Below are 16,237 nucleotides of genomic sequence, written 5' to 3' on the forward strand. Positions count from 1 at the left end.
AAACCATCTCCCAAAAACAACATGTTCCTGCAGATGATTTACAGGACAAGTATCACCGAAACAGTTTCACCACAGCAACACCACAATAGTGATTTTCCAAGGTTTTACAGGATCAGAGGCAGCTCGTGCATCTCGTGATGAGATAATGGGCATGGGAGCTGTTCTCAGCCAGAATGGTGGTGGCTTCATACTCTTCCTTTCCAGCTTCCAAAGAGCTGTGCCAACAAGGAATTTTAGCACTCATTTTAGCGTGGTGAAACCCATGGCACTGGCTGTTTAGCAACCTGAGCTGCTGAAATTGTGGGATTAGTTTCCATTATAAAGGAAAAATTAAAAGTGAAGTAAAGGACATTCTGGAACTTTTCACTGAAGCAGCATTTGACAATAGGGATGCTAAAGTAAAAAAGTTAAATATATATATATATTAATATATACACACCATCATGTATTCTCAGAGTCTCACCCAAGAATTCAAACTATTTTGATGGGCGTCACAATATTTTCACAAGCTCCTCCTCTTGGACTGGGTGTAGGCTGTGTGTAGATATAAAATTTTCTCCTATATGTAACCTCACCAAGCAGCCAACCCTTGGACCAGCACAGCCCTGATATCCTCAGTGCCCATCTGGATTTTGCCCAGAGCAGTTCCAGCCTCCCACGGAAAGCCAGAGACAGACAGTGGGGGTTTAATTGCCTCGCTCCACCTGGAGCAAACAAAGCTTCCTGCAAAATGAGGGATTTATAGATTGTGGCTGAGTCCAGACAAAAATAGCTCCACATGAAATTGGGGGAACAATCTCAGCATGCCCATATCTCTTCATTAAAAAAAAAAATAGAAGCAAAGTTAAGGTACATGTATAAAAGCATTTGGCAGCTCAGATCTCCACTTGGAAACAGTTTGATTAATAAAAGCAGACAGTAGGTGACAGGGAGGACTCCTCAGTGCACACAGACTATACACGAGTTAACAGAACACTATATACCATTGCTAAGCAAGTTTGGTATTTGCACATCAAACACATACACAGGGTTTGCTGGGGTACCAGCAGAAGACAATGTAACAACAACAAAGCAAGCCATCCCCTCCCACTAAGTAAACAACTTACTGATTTTATTCAGAAACAGCAGATGCTGTGATCCTCAGAGTCCCTGCTGAGCAGTCAGCAGAGCCTCTGGACTTGCTCATGCAGTCAGGCTGTTGCTGCTCCTCTAAAGCACCACCAGAGCACATTGAGAAGATATTCTGTATTAGTCACTTCATTGTTTAAGGAAAAATGCGTACCAGGGGAAAGAGAAGAACGTGATTCTTTGTTTTGCACCAGACTAATCCCTCTTTCACCCACAGGACAGGGAGAGAACAAAGCCTGGGCTGGACCAGTGGCTGCCAAAGCCCCATCAGGTGTCTTGTCTTCAGTGCTTTCCCCCAGGCAGCAGCACTGCAAAGAGGAGACCCAGCTTGGAGACAGCAGTTTCCCCAAATTCAGCCAAACTGCAAACTTCTCACCCCCCAGCTCCCCAGATCAGCTCCCCCAGGGCTCTGCCACACGTCCCCCACTGTCCCCCCACTGTCCCTGTGCCACGCAGGGGAGCCATGTGCTGTCTTGGGGCAGCACAAGATATTTTAGGCACCACAGCCTAACAGAATATTCAACAGCAAAGCTGCATCACAGAGTCACAGAATGGTTTCAGTTGGAAGGGACCTTAAAGATCATTCAGCTCTGACACCCCCTGCCACAGCAGGGACACCTTCCACTGTCCCAGGCTGCTCCAGACCTCATCCAGCCTGGCCTTGGGCACTTCCAGGGATCCAGGGGCAGCCTCAGCTTCTCTGGACAACCTGTGCCAGGGCCTCTCCACCCTCACCAATTCAGCAAAGAACTTCTTCTTTGTATCTTACCAACTCTGCCCTTTTTCAGCTTGAAGTCATTGTCCCTTATCACTGCACACCTTTGTAAAAAGTCCCTCTCCAGCTCTCTTGTAAGGCCAGAACAAGATGAAGGACTGCTGTGGGACTGGGGACTGTCACCAGCTAGAAAGAGCCATGCGCCTGGCTGGTCCTGCAGAAAACACTCAGCCTGTTTTTAGAGACAGCCTCAGTATGAACAACTCCACTAGAGAACAGGGAAACTCTTCCCCAACCCAAAGCTTTTGGTATCATTTATGTGTTTCCTGCTGCTCTCTCCACCTCTGCTCCAGCCATCCCTGGCTTCCCACAGGGCTCCAGGGAAGTGCTCCAAGCCTCAGGAAGCTCCACCTGTACCCCTGCTAATTTCAATTGCTAACTGGGAGCTCTAGCTGAGCCTTTGGGAAAGGAGGATGATGGGCATGTTCCTTGCTATTTTTGAGAAAAGTCATTTTGCAGTTATTCTGCAGCCCAGGTCCCCACCTGTCCAGTTCAGCCTGTTTGGGAAGTAACTCTCCTCTCTTATTCATCCAAAAACCTCTGAGACATCTGTGTCTGTCATCAGTTTGGTCTAACACCCACTTGGTGCAGGATCTGTACTGCTGGAATAAGACAGGTTGAACATCAAAGATAGGTTTTTTCAAAGTACACAATATCTGCCCAGCTTTGTTTGTGCTGAGGGAGTGGCTGGATTTTAGGCAGCTTCTTTTTCAAAGGCTTTTTGTTAATAACTAAATGAAAAACCCAGAGTTGAGGTTTTCCTCTTAAAAAACAAGGCAGAGATTAAGGATATGAAGAAAGAAGTCAGTCTCTTCCCACTCTAATTGTACTGAGACACTGACTTGAGGGCTCCAAAATTACAGATGTGTAATCCAAGACAATGAACTCTTTACTGAAGGATTAGCAAACCCTGCAAAACTGATTCCTTATTCAAATGCCTTGCAATTGTAAGGGCATCTGTTCCACTTTGCAAGTCATCCCAAAGGCTTTGTTTGTTTTGATTTCCTGTCCCATTATGAAGACAGGGCACTTTGCATTATTTTCACACCGTGTAGTAAGCATTACTGTTTAGTCTAATAAGGGACAGTTAATGAAATTCAATACATATTTTTTAAAACCTTATTTTTCTTTTAAGTTATGATACAAACCCTCACAACCATAAAAACTGGAACTGTCTTTAGCCAAAAGCCAAGTGTGTAAAAAGGTAACCCAAAACATCAGGATCTGAAGAAAAAAACTGGTTTGTTTCTCCAAGGTCTACTATTGCTAACACAAAACAGTTCAGCAGAAATGATGCCAGAGTAAGGGTTGGGGACTAACAGAGAGCATGATGCCATCACTACTGCTTGCAGCAGTGGAATAGTTCTGGAAACCATTTAAAATGTCACAAGAGGAAGCGTGGATGGAGTGTGTGACCTTTGGAAACTGAAGGGTGGATCTCAACAAAAATATCCCATTTACCCTGAGCCATACTGCTCCTGCAGGGCCAAGGGAGATGCTGGCCCACCTATTTGGTTCAGAAGGAAAAGCAAAAAATTACAGTTAAGGGGGAAAAAAATAAATATCCCAAGCTGCCAACATATCAGTGCAATGCAAAAGCTGCCAAACTGCCCTGGAAGCAGGCAGCCCCTTCCACAGCTCCCTCTCAGATCAGCAGATAAAGTCTGGATGATAGCCTAGGCTTATGTCTGTTTCCCAACAGCAGATCCTTGCAGGACGCCCCAGACTGCAGCCCCCAAAGGCACTGATGCTGCGGGTCTCTCTGGGCTGCCAGCTCTGGGCCCCTACCTGTCAAACCAACGCCCAGGCAAACTGCGCGAGACCACAACACAAACTGAGAAAGCAAAACACCAAGTGTCCAGAGAGACAGAGAAAACGATGAGAGTGGTGGAAATGATGTTTCTGCAGGAGCTGGAGCTGCAGGCTCAGCAGTGCTGTCACTCAGCACTGAGGAGCTGCTGCTGTTCCCATCCTGCAGGAGATGCCCCCGGTGAGCCGAGAGAATCTTCAGGGATCACAGGGGGGATGACCCAGCCCTGCGCCCTTGGTGCAAAAAGGTCACTTCATGCTCGCTTTCTAAAAGGCAAAAATAGATCTTTGACACAGCTGAGCTAGAGAAAAACTCTGGAGAAATATGGACCAGGAGGATGTGCATTTTGCTGCTGCAGGAATTGGGACATGGAGCTGGAAGGAGCTCAGATAGGATGCAGAAGTTTGAGTACCAGCCCTCCAAGTACCACTGAGTGCTCACAGCACGGATCCCTATGCCGTCAGCTAACATTTTGCCTCAAATTCTTCATAGTCCTTCTATAAATTCATGGCACTTGCTCTTACAGAACCACTACTCCGTGCTTTTCACCAAGAAATTTAAGTCACTTGCAGCACACAAAGATCAAAACCAAATGCCTTGATTTACAAGTTTCAGTCAAAGTCAGAGGAAGCGTGGAAAAAAAAAAAAAACCAAACACCTGAAATAACTAGCAGGCATAGCTCGTGTCTGGAGCTAAGTAAAGGAATGCAAATAAAAAACGTGGCCAATTATTTTTAAAAACCTCAGGAGAGGTCCCAAAGATCCTGTCCTTGCCCACAGCCCAGACCCTGCTAATGCAGTAGAAAAAAGCCCTTGAGGCAGCAGCATCTTCTCAGCTTCCACATTACTTCAAACTGAGCCATGCTGAAATCTAATGAGCGAGGGTTCAAATCATCAGTTCTGCACAGCCACAAAAGTGCTGCTCTGAATATCTTTACACCTTAATGCAGCTGCCCTGGGGCAAATGTTTCCCTGTGCACTACACTGCCAAAGGAGCAAGTGCTGTTTCTCAGGCATCAGATCAAGAGATACAGAAACAGCCAGAAGAGATGCATGAATGATCACAGTCTGAGCTGAACCAGAAGAAAATGACAATCCCAAGCCCAGGAATGCAAGGAGCTACTACTGGTTTGGCTTTCACACCTTAGTTCTTACATTTCTTTGTTCTTACATTTCTAACATGGAAGATGAATCTTAAATTTCATGACAGCAGGTCAATAATTCACTCATGCAGGAGTTGTAACTCGGTCTTAAAGACGTGGAACAACATGCAGGATGGTGTTAACATCTTATTTTGCAGTGGTGTTGAATGACTGCTCATAATTAGACCATAATTGTGATTTAATTGCTCTGTGATCTGACTGGCCATAAAGAGGGAGCCAGGAGTCCCATCTCAATAGGTGGAAAGATTAACTTTATTGTGGAAAGCATAACCCCCTTTCATGCCATAAAAAGTATCATATCAACTCCTGGAAATTTTTATAACAGGCACAATGTGGCTCTTGGGCTCTCTCTTCCATCTCTGGGGTGCTACTCCATGGCTGGAGAGGATGGATGACTGCTTTGCCACAAGCAGGATCAACTTCTAAATGCTGGCAAGTCCTACACTGTAAATTCAGGCACAGCAAAGATAAGGTCTTCCTCAAGGCAGTATTTTAATACAAGATATACAAATTTCATGACTACTAAGTGCAGTACTTCTTTAAAGAAAGAAGACTACTTATTTATAGCAAAATATGCTCCAAGTGAGAGAAGAAGAGATTCTGCCTTTTTTTATTTTACATTTCATTCACGACTACTCCAATTGTGACAGCTGAAAATAGGCCTTATAAATCTAGAATACAAGAACACCTCCGAGGTTTTCGGATGGCAACATTTCTTTCTCTTCACTTGAAACCCACCTGGGTCCAAAAAGAATTTGGGTCAGATGGAAAAATGACTGAGAGGATTCACCATGCAAGCGACTGGCCCTGAGCTGCAGAGACTGAAGGAAAACACTTTTTGGAGCTGCAGAGGTAAACTGGGAACAGCAAGAGCTCACTCTCTGAACAGCCTCTCCCTTTGCTGGCCCAGCACATCAGCCCCAAGCTCTGCTCCACACTCACTGCTGGGCTTCTGCAGAGCCAGGCACGGGCAGTTAGCATGGCATGTTCAGCATCACCACTCACAAAGTGACACTCTGCTACCCTGTGTGTGCTAAACCACCAAACACGCAGGAATTTATAGATGCATCAACTCTTTATTTTTTTTTTATGTTTACCAAAAAATCCCAAAATAACAAACAGAAATTATCTCACAAGCTCTCTCAGGAAAATAAAAGGAAAATACTCAAATACCAGCTCAGACAAACTTTTTGAAAGAAGCTGGTTTTGTTCACATTAATAAATATAACTGAGTTTAACATCTCATGAACAGCAGATGCCAGCCTGACATTGAAGCATTGAGTCACTGCACTGTATTGCAGAATTTATCTTAGGGTCAAGTTAATGTTTGAAAAGAAACAAATGCAGCTGATAGCACTGGGTAAACAGTGACTGTTTCTGCTTGGGATCACGCCTGCTCCTGTCTGCCTTGTACAGGGCTAAAAAAACCCCACAAGCACATTCAATCCCTCCCTACCGTGGGATCATCCCAGCTGAAAAGTCCTGTCAAAATTATTAATTGATAAACTGCTCTCTGCACCTCCTGGTTTCAAAGCAATAGGTCATTAGGAGCTTGGGATTCTGAGACTTTTTTAGGGAAGCAAAGCATTGAAATGAGAACTGAAACACCAATTTCATTTACAAGCATATTAACTTTGACAGTTTCCCATACCAAGCATCTGGCTTGGTGTGGTTTGGCACAGGTCATCGAACCAAGGAGCCTTAAATAAACCTGGAAATCTCTCTGAAAGTGCCCGTCTCTCACTGAGGGAGAATGAAAACCCAGATACCCTGCCTCAAACAAAACATGGTCTATTTTTTACAGATTGTCTTAATTCTTCTCTTTTGGAAGATGGCACAACAAACTTCTCTTCTATTGTGCTGGACTCTGTTAACCAAGACCTATGAGAAGAAATGGTGTGCCTGATTTTGTAACTGATCTATCCAATGCAATCAATTATCAATTTATCAAAGTGAGATATTTTGACAAATGTGAAATATATTCAAGGAAGCTACAATATTCACAGCACAGCTGGGAAATCACTAGGTTAAGGCAATGCCAGCTTTACACTAGAATATGTGACCACTGCTCCTATAATTCAATCTATTAATTCCATACTCTCTGACCAAGTAATAATAAAGATGCATTTATTAACTCCACAGAAGTCAACTGCCAATTTCATCAGAACTTAGGCACATATGTAAGATGGAAACAGTCAGTCATAAAAGCACTACATGTTAACTGAGGCTTTTTCACACATTTGACAGTTCTGAAAGTTACTAAGATACATGGCAGCAAGATTCTTCCTCTCTCTCCCCCAAAACAGGCAACTACAATGGCACAGTTTTATTCTCAAATGTCATAGCAAAAAATGGGGCATAAGGGGAAAAGGAAGGGAAAGCTCCATTCAAGTTCTTTCGCCTTCTTCACTCTTCCTCCCTGGGTAAGCAAAGGACCAATAAATCCCATATGTATTAACATATATATTAACATAGTATTAAACACCAGTGTTTCCATTAAGAGATTTCATAGAGGTTCCTCCTTTTTGTACTTACTTTTCAAACTTACCACTCACAAAAGCAAGTAAAAAAATGTTGCATGTGAACCTGTAAGTTTACAAACTCTGGTTTAATGACAAAGTCCATGCATAGCCTATTCCACCTACATTTCCATCCTGGTCTCTTTCATCAAGAACAAGGTCAGAACCGTTATTTTCCTGCTCATGCTTGCAGATGACTGACTTATAGTAAATTTCCTGTTTTTCTGGCCTTGTAAATGTCATAGAAAACAGACAGGTAATAAAATGTATACATTTCCAAGCTAATATTGCCCCAGCACTTCAGCACCAATCATTTAGAAAATACCAACTGGGAGGAGGAAAATCATAGTTAAAAACATGTTTACAATCTTATCTGCACACTCCGTGGCTGTCTGTTCTAGTGCCACACTTTTCCTGTTGAATGACAGTTGCCATTCCCATAATCAGATTTTTAATCAACACAGAAGTAATGAATTTTAATTAAAATACTCTCCTTTTCTATGCTTATGATTCTGATACATGAGGGAGATCCCTGCTTTGCACAGAGAAGCGTGCAGATGCCAGGCTACCATTAACAGGTTTTCCAGACCACAAAAATATTTAGTGATTTAAAAACCAAATATTTATTTCTATTCCACATTCTTAGCTAATAAAGCATTTCTTAAAAATATGGAGAAAAAAAAAAGAAACTACAATCGCACAGTAACCAAGGGCTTGGTTCTCAGCTCTAGATGGGAATAGTGCAAGGTTTAAGTGCCTGCCCTGACTTACAGATGGGTTTTGAAGCCTTTTCTCCCACTTTTCAGGTAAACCCAACAAACACGCTAAAACTCAGCTCTCTGCCCGTTCTTTTGACCATATCCTGGAGCTGAGACACATTTACCACCAAGTTCTATCATGTGCAGCTTATTCCCAGGACATGTTTTATTTATACTAAGTCATGTTTCCAAAACAGCAAGAAGTTTGATCACAAATTGTTTGGCTGGGAAGGGTTTTACACACACCTTCCTTCCACAAACACCGATCACATTGCAACACCACAAGCTGTATTTTAATACTTCTGTTAAAACAATCAGTATGTAAAAAAAAAAAAAAAACCTCTGCCTAATTTCCTCATACTTTTCTTCATGCTTTTCTCCCCCTCCCACTTGGGCAGGGAAACCAGCAGGCTCAGTTTCCCTCACCACTTCCCAGTGGAGTGAAGGCAGCAGGGAAAACAGGCATTTGTTTAAGACAAACTGGGTATATTGGAAGTTTGACAGTGTTTGCTGGAATACTGCTGCTGAGTCCTGGAAGGGACTAACAAGTCGCTGTGCTTTGGTGGCTCAGCTCCGGGGCAGGTGTGGAGGGGCAGTGCACAGGCTCAGCTCCTCTCCGACACCTTCGCTGTCATCTGCTCTGGCTCCGGAGGCTCCAAGGATGAAACAAGCGCCTGCAGCCCTTCATCTCAGCTCATCAGTGAGCCCAGGGACAAGACTTCAGGTGACAGTCCTGCCAGCTGGCCAGAAATTCTGTCTGCAGCTACCAGCTGGGTTGAACGAAGTACAGGGGAAAAAACCCTCGCAACACAAGCCAGAGCGAAACCCCCACCTTTAGGATGCACACGTCTGGATGACAAACTTTCCCCTAAGGAATCTCTTGGGCAACACGAAGAAAACTTCCCTTCCTTCCTGCACTTGGAGCTGACCTCGGGGAGCTCCTCCACCTCTCACACCTCCGGCTGTCCAGCTGCAGTCCTGCTCCTCCTGCCTGTCCAACCAGCCTCGGTGGCTGCGGCAGCACCAACAACATTTGGCACTAAATTGAAGTCCTGTCCTGGAAATCACAAGCCCATTAGCCAGGCCTGTTAGCTAACCTGTTGAGCGACTGTGCAGTGTACACGGATGTGAAGTGGCATCTTTTAAATCCAGCATGGGAGGACTCTTCGTAGCCTCTTCCTCAGCCAAACAGGAGAGCTACCTGTCTGTTCCTGTACCTGCGCACTGCAGGGCTGGCAGCACGGATGTGCCCTCACCTAGGGCAAACCAGGGGGAAGAAAGGTAAATCTGAGCAGCCTTTCAGCCAGAGAGGGAAGATGCAGGAGGGTCCAAGCTTTTTCTTCCCACTCTGGCAGCCGGCAACACACACGCTGCACTTTCAGAACAAGACTCCACTAATCACTCAGCAGCTCCAAAGGATGCTCAGCTGCTGGAGGAGGGGATCCCTGCCCCACTCCCCCAGCAGTGAAGCTCCCTCAGCCTCTCCAAGGGTCAGCCGGACACCGAGCTCCCCCGGACAAGCGCGGGTTCTCCGCAGGGAGCGCTGGCAGCTCCGCGGTGCCTTTGGGAAAGTCTCACGCAATTGCTCGCTGCGCTTAGCGCAGGGCAGGGACTGCGGGGCGGCTGCAGCCGGGTCCGGACGAGGAGGTGCCTGTGCATCAGTGCCCCCGCAGAAGGTGCGCACACGCGTGGGTGCATCGGCACCCGCGGCCGTGCCTCCGTCGGGGCCCCGTGCTGCCCCGAAGGGCTGACGCTCGCCACCCCCGGCACCGCGCTCGCCCGTGGCCGCCAAGCCGGCGGGATCCCCCTGTCCCGCCGCGTCCCCCTCGCACCTTGTCGGACGGCTTTCACCACGATGGGGTCCTTGCAGCTCCGGATCACTTCCAGCACGTCGTAGCGCGGCAGCCCCGACACGCGGACCCCCTGCACCTCCAGCAGCAGCTCGCCCTCGCTCAGCGCCGCCTCGCCGTCCCCCGCCGCCGCGCCCGCGTACGGGAACTCGCCGTGCTCCGCGCCGCCGAGCAGGGCGAAGCCCAGCTGCCCGCCGGGCCCGCGGGTCAGCGCGCACTGCCGCACCCGGCTGGACCAGTGGTTCTTCTTCTGCACGACCCGCGACATGGCGCTGCGCGTCCCTCCGCGCCCGCGGAGCGCGCTCGGCAGGTGCGCAGGGGGCGCGGACCCGCCGCCCGCTCAGGCCATCACCGCCCGCACGGCTCCGCGCCCGCGGAGGGCGCGCACCGCCTCCCGCCCGCCCCTCCGCGCCGTCCCTTCTCCCCTCTTATTAAGGAAAAAAAAAAAATTAAAATTAAAAATAATTTAAAAGCGCTGAAAAAGCAAATCCGGCAGCCGCACGGTGTTGCCGCCCCTCTCCGCGGGCGCTGCGCGGGGCGCGGAGCCTTTCGGGCGATACAAAGCGCCGTTTGTTTTGTTCCAGTTCGGTCCGTCCCGCTCCGCCGCGCTCCGCGCCGCCGGCGCAGGCGCCCTGGCACGGCCCGCCCCGGCCCGGCCCGGCCCCCGCCCGCTCCCCGCCCCCGGCACGGCCCGGCCGGCGCGGCCCCGCCGCCCCACGTGCGGCCCCGGCTCCTCCCGCTCCCGCGGACAACTTTCCCGGAGGGAGAAGTCGGTGCCGGCGCCCCCCGGGCGGTGGCGAGGGTGAACCCCCCCGGCTGGAATCGTCTTTCTCCGATCGGGGCCGGAGCGCGGGTGCTCTGCCCCGCGCCCCCGGAGATGCTCATGTTCCAGGGGACGGGGGATGGCAGATCTTTGCTTTCCCGAGAGGATTTCTAGGATTTTCCCAGTTGCAAACCTCTGCGATCACTTCTTACCTGCGCTTTCCAGGTGGTTGTACGCAAAGTACAAATCCTGAGGAAAAACTTGCACAAGCCCGTCATTAAAATGGTATCAAAGGGCTTGCACAAGGCTGAGTGAAAGCGTCTCTCCTACTCTTAGATCTCCACTCCAGTTTTTGATTGAGTGCTCGAATTTGAGACATTAATAATGCTTTCACATTGACCTGTGCTCGTGTAATTGTTTAGAAGCTGGACAGACTAATAGCGAGGTCTGGCTGCTGGGGAAAGGGACGAGCATCCATTTGTTTGTCCTTCGCCAAAACTCTTCAAAGTTACCCAGAACTGGTGCAAAACTCAAAACGGGAAAATAAGTAAGAGTGCACATACCAGCTGTCCCTTCCAGGTCATGCTCCATGCTTCCAAACCTGAAAGCCAGGCCTCATTCTGAGCAGTCTTATGCATGACCGAACCCCTTCCAGCAAGGAATTCACTTGTCAGATGTGTGCGTGCCCTATTTTGCCGCTAATCGGGACTGAGGAGTGACACAGGGAAACAAAGAGTCTGGTCTGGCTGCCTGTGCTGCCCCAATGTGTGCTCAGACACTACAGCCCGCAGACTTTCGCTGCTGCCCGCGGAGCTCTTTCACCTCTCAGCTCCCCAGGCAAGCGCGTCCCGCGGTGATCTGCGATGCAGGAGAGGCGGCAGGCTCGGGAATCATCGCTTCTTGGGGAAGAAGCTCAGCCTAACATCGTCTGATGCTGGCCCAGCTGATCAGCCGGCTTAGCTCACAGACCTGAGAGGTGACCGGGGTACTTTCCCTGCCCTCGCACCTGTCCCTGATGGAGCTGGGAAGCCTGTCCTTCCCTCACCTCCTGCATTCCACGCTCCTTTCCCCAGCTGCAATCCCTCATCTGGCTATCTTGTAGAACTCCCATCGCTGCGGACACTGCTCTGCAGCCGCGGGAGCCGCACTCCCCGGCCCGAGCGGCACAGCCACATCCAGGCACGGGAATGGAAGGCTTGGCCAATGTCACATAGCACAGCAGTGACTCAGCTCCATCCCCTGTGCCTCAGGCACCTCTGTCCACGGGAAGCAGATGGGATTACCAGAGCTCAGGAAAGTCCTTCCAACTGAGAGGCAGAGCCTGCCTTCCTGGGTAGAAGTGGACTCATGGAGTTCAATGTACCTGCTGTGCCTAGCCCCACTTTGCTTCTAAGATGTTTCTTTCCATTTGGAACTTTCATCTGTGTTTTCATCCTTAAAGCTGTGCTGATCCCTTATGTTTGAGCAGCAATAACTGCCTCACATCTGCTTTTCCTGGCTCAGTAACCAGCTGCCCCATTTGTCACTTTTAGGATGACAGCACACTTTTTACTGTGCCTTCACCAGTAAAGCGTGGATAGGTCATCAGGCTGGATCCCCTGGGCAATAAATGCTCCAGAGGTCTCTAGACCCTACAGAGCAGCAGCATGGCTTGTGGGGAAGGCTTTCTCTTTCATCTGTGCAGTGGCTGATAGTTGTGTCACACACATGAGCTCATGGTGCAGGGAGCCCCTTGTTCACAGCCCAGAGCTGGGTGTGACGTATTTTCATCACCATCATTTTGCAGGATGTCTTATGTGACAGCCCTGCTAAGCTAAAAATCATCTGGGATCCATGTGAACATCACATGAGCTGTGGTTGCCCTGAATAGATCTTACAGAACTACTCAGGCCTCATGGAAAAATTTTTGGAAAAGACTATTTAGAAAAACAAGTTTTGATAGTAAAACTTAGGAGATGACAGACTTCCAAGGGCCCTTTTCAGTTTGCTTGCAAACACTGCGACTGTAACAAAAGTGAGCTGTCCCCATTGTAATCCTAACACCGTACCCATGTCTGGGCCACTGTGTTGCCAAAATTGTTCTTGCTGATAATTAACTAAACCAGCAACTCTCAACCAAAACTTCATCTTGATTTTCAGATTTGCCCTTTAGTTTTTGTCCTGGACCAATTTCCTACCATTTTATCGCCTCGTTGCATCCAGGTGGTCAGTCTGGATAACCCTAGATCCTGGAAGCTGGCACTGCTTATATCAGCTCAAATACAGCCAAGGTTTTTTGTTGTCCTGATTGCTGACTCTGTGACTGCCCAGCACCTTACTGCTGTAAGGAGATTATTTCAGGGCACAGCTGCTCCAACCACCTCTATTAAAGGAAGCTCTTGGTCAGCCTTTAAGAGTACTGAGCCCTTGACCAATGGCCTGGCTGCTCCTGCCCAGAAGGGTCCCTGACACCGTCGGGTGGATAATTGGGTGATTACTCCATACAAACCTGGCATTGCATTTCATTGCAGAGCCTGGCCTCTCGTCCAGGGACAGTGGTCCTGCCTTTGCAGGGGATGGATTTAATGATTAACAGACTGTCTTCATCTCTGACAACTGCAGTTCTAATAATGATACTCTGCTTTTTGTGAGGGTCTCTAAGCACTTCACAAAGAGTAATTAAGGAATCTTCAGAGGGCACCAGCCTGGGGAACAGCTGAACATGAACACGGGGCAGGGAGAAACTCAGGGCACACTCCTCATCCGAGAATGGCTCACTGCAGCCATGCTACTTCACCTGCAGCAGCTGGTCCAGCCTCACCTCGTGCAGGTCTGCATGCTCTTTGCCAGCTCACAGCCCATGACAGCACTATGAAAACTGATTAGGGTGGGCTCAGGCTTTAAAGCAGAGCCCGATTCTCTTGCTCTTTTGTCTGCAGTCACTTTGGCCCAGGCATTGGCAGCTGCTAATTTGTCAGGATGAGAAGGCTGGTGCTTTCTTCCTCCTTCAGAAGGTGCTCTGCATGCTTTGGGCCCTGCTACAAACACACAACAGCTCAAATGGTTCTTTCAAATAGGATACTGACCCATGGTCTTGGTCTCAAATGTCTCTGAAATTTCGTGCTGTGTCCTGGATTCTAAAATGGGTCAAAGCTCCCCCAAGCATCAACTCATTCTCTCAGCTTTCCTTCTGAAACTTGAGGAAACCACAGTTTGACTTTTTTTGGAATAGAAAACCATGTCTAGTCACTGAGAATGTTGTGGGTTTATGGCATTTCACAGCCATGTACTACCACCAGAGAGCATAAAGAAAGATGACAGTGATTAAAACTACAAATGAAAGTACAGGTTATTTAATACAGCAGAATTTATTGCTAATTTCCAGATAAACCCTAAACCCCCAAACCTTTGATATCATGGGCCTCAAGGCTTTGAAAACCTGAGCACATAGATCCTGGAAAAAAAAGAGAGAAGAAAGATTTTAAACAAGATCCAGTTTCTCAGACATTGAAGTTTCCTGTGGGCACACTCACACTACCAGAATCTGTCAGTAGGAAAGCCATGTATTGTGGTTATTTCCCAAACAAGAATTGTTTTTATAGTAATCCCACTTAATTCTTATTGGAGGAGAATTTTCTGTGCAGCATCCAGGCTTTCTCAACAGGCTGGTGCTGCTCTCTGGTAGCAAGGAGGAGTTGGGCTGGTGCTGCATTTCAACAGATGACCCAGCTCCAGGTACTGAACAAAGCCTGTATTTACAGCAAACCTTCCAAGTGTCAGGACATGAGAAGCTCTGGTTAAAGCTACTGAGCAGTCAGTAGCTTTAGGACAGACAGGTCCTGCCTAAGCTCAGTGGCAGAGCTGGGCCAGCAAGATCCATCCCAAAAAGCAGCCCCTGGTGTAGGGCATTTCCAGCCTCCTGCAGCAGGGTGGCTGGAGTCCCATCCAGGGCTGGCTCAGAGTGAGTCTGTGACCACAGGATGCTGGGAAGAAAAAGGAAACTCACCCCTTAGTGGGACTTCATGTCACCTTCCTCTACAATTTATTTCAATAATATCACACATAGTGGAATATAAAGCTGAAGATCAATCTCATAACCATATTAAGACACTCTGGGGTGTATTTTATAGGACCATTAATATACTTCTTGGGTGGTTAAAGTCACCCACAGCATAAATTAATGGCTCCATAAAACATGCTCTGTCATATCCTATGGCTTAAATAACACACAATAGGCTGGGTATGTTGGGATGTGGTTGAGCTTATTGGGTGGGAGCAAAGGGTCAGAGTGACCACCTGGAAGTGAGGATACTAGACTCAGGGGGCTCAGTCATTTTAAAAAAGCAAGATTCTAGAAAATCAATCACAAATTTCATTACCTTTCATTAGCACTTGCATTCCCAGGTTTACTAGTTTCATTCAGGCACCTCTTCCCTGCAGAAGCTGTTCTGTTCCAGGGTAGGATTGTTGTGGGTGGAGCTTTTTGGCATGGAGGGAGCCAGGCTTGAAAAGCTCTGAAGAAGTTGGGCACAGAGCAGGCAAAGCCTCTTGGTTAGAGCAGGGATCAGATTGGCTTTGCAGGGGAAGCTAAGCCTGCCATATGTTTCAACTTTCTGAAAGAGACTTGAAGGAAATGTCAATGTTCATTTGGGACAGATTTTATTGGAGTGGAGGTCTCTGGTACCCTCAAGAGTATTTCCAAAAAGAAAAGAAAAAAAAAAAAAGAGAAAACAAAATAAAATAATGTTTTTTTTCCTAGTCTTTCCTGACCATCATCAAGCTATAGAAGAAGCAAATTCCTCCTCCTTGTCTGGTAGATATTGGGTCTTATTAAGTCACATTCTTCCCCAGAAATTTTTCTTTGCTATTTTAATGTCTCCACATTAAAAAGACTCTTCAGTAGACACTGTCACCAAAGACTCTTCAGTAGACACTAGCTGTGTCCTGCTAAGATAAGCTATCCCAATTCACCTGTCTCAGCTGATAAACCTCCACTTTCCCACTTCTACTGCTTGAAAAAGGGCTCACCTTTGATTTGTGCTGCAAGAGCTCAATGCAACTGCAAGGCACCAACACTCACCCAAACTCACTTTTGTTCAGGAGTCTCATTCTGTCCTCCTTTCTTATTGTCCTTGTTCCCTCTGCAGATACAGAGAGAGCCTCACTTCATCCTTGAACTCCACCCCTGCTCTGCTGAGGCTTATGGAGATGCTGTTCCCTGTCCTTCCCCTGTTGCCTCATCTCTCCAGTTCTCTCCTTTCTATTTCCTCTATGTATTTTGAACACAAACCTTGCTATTCATTTCCCCTAAAAATCCTGAAAACTAAAACTGTATCAGGAAAGATTTCTGCTTTAAGTCTTTATGGAGCCATAAAGAAGAGGCAAAGTCTGCACTTTTCAAACATGCTGCATGCTGAGTAAGTTGGTAGCCCCTTGTGGTGGGTATGTATTAAAGTCTAATGGCTTAAATATGGGAAAAGATCAGGAAGAAA

The 16,237-nt window shown here is 47.5% G+C and overlaps 1 protein-coding gene across 29 annotated transcripts in view; it reads right to left on the bottom strand.

The window, feature by feature from the left end:
* The window catches only part of MAGI1 (membrane associated guanylate kinase, WW and PDZ domain containing 1), a 334,836-nt gene extending 324,224 nt beyond the window's left edge, over nucleotides 1-10,612 (bottom strand). For 12 of the 29 annotated variants that reach the window (XM_068202186.1, XM_068202170.1, XM_068202188.1 and 9 more), the window contains exon 1: nucleotides 9,986-10,608. In XM_068202186.1, the coding sequence (XP_068058287.1) occupies nucleotides 9,986-10,271 (286 nt within the window). In that variant the 5' untranslated portion in view covers nucleotides 10,272-10,608. Of the gene's footprint in view, nucleotides 1-9,985 lie in introns of all 29 variants that reach the window. The other 17 variants (XM_068202187.1, XM_068202185.1, XM_068202176.1 and 14 more) reach the window with 5 other exon arrangements.
* Nucleotides 10,613-16,237: the final 5,625 nt, after the last annotated feature.

This window comes from Anomalospiza imberbis, chromosome 11 (genome assembly GCF_031753505.1).
Source record: "Anomalospiza imberbis isolate Cuckoo-Finch-1a 21T00152 chromosome 11, ASM3175350v1, whole genome shotgun sequence".
In the NCBI taxonomy this organism is placed as follows: Eukaryota; Metazoa; Chordata; class Aves; order Passeriformes; family Viduidae; genus Anomalospiza; species Anomalospiza imberbis.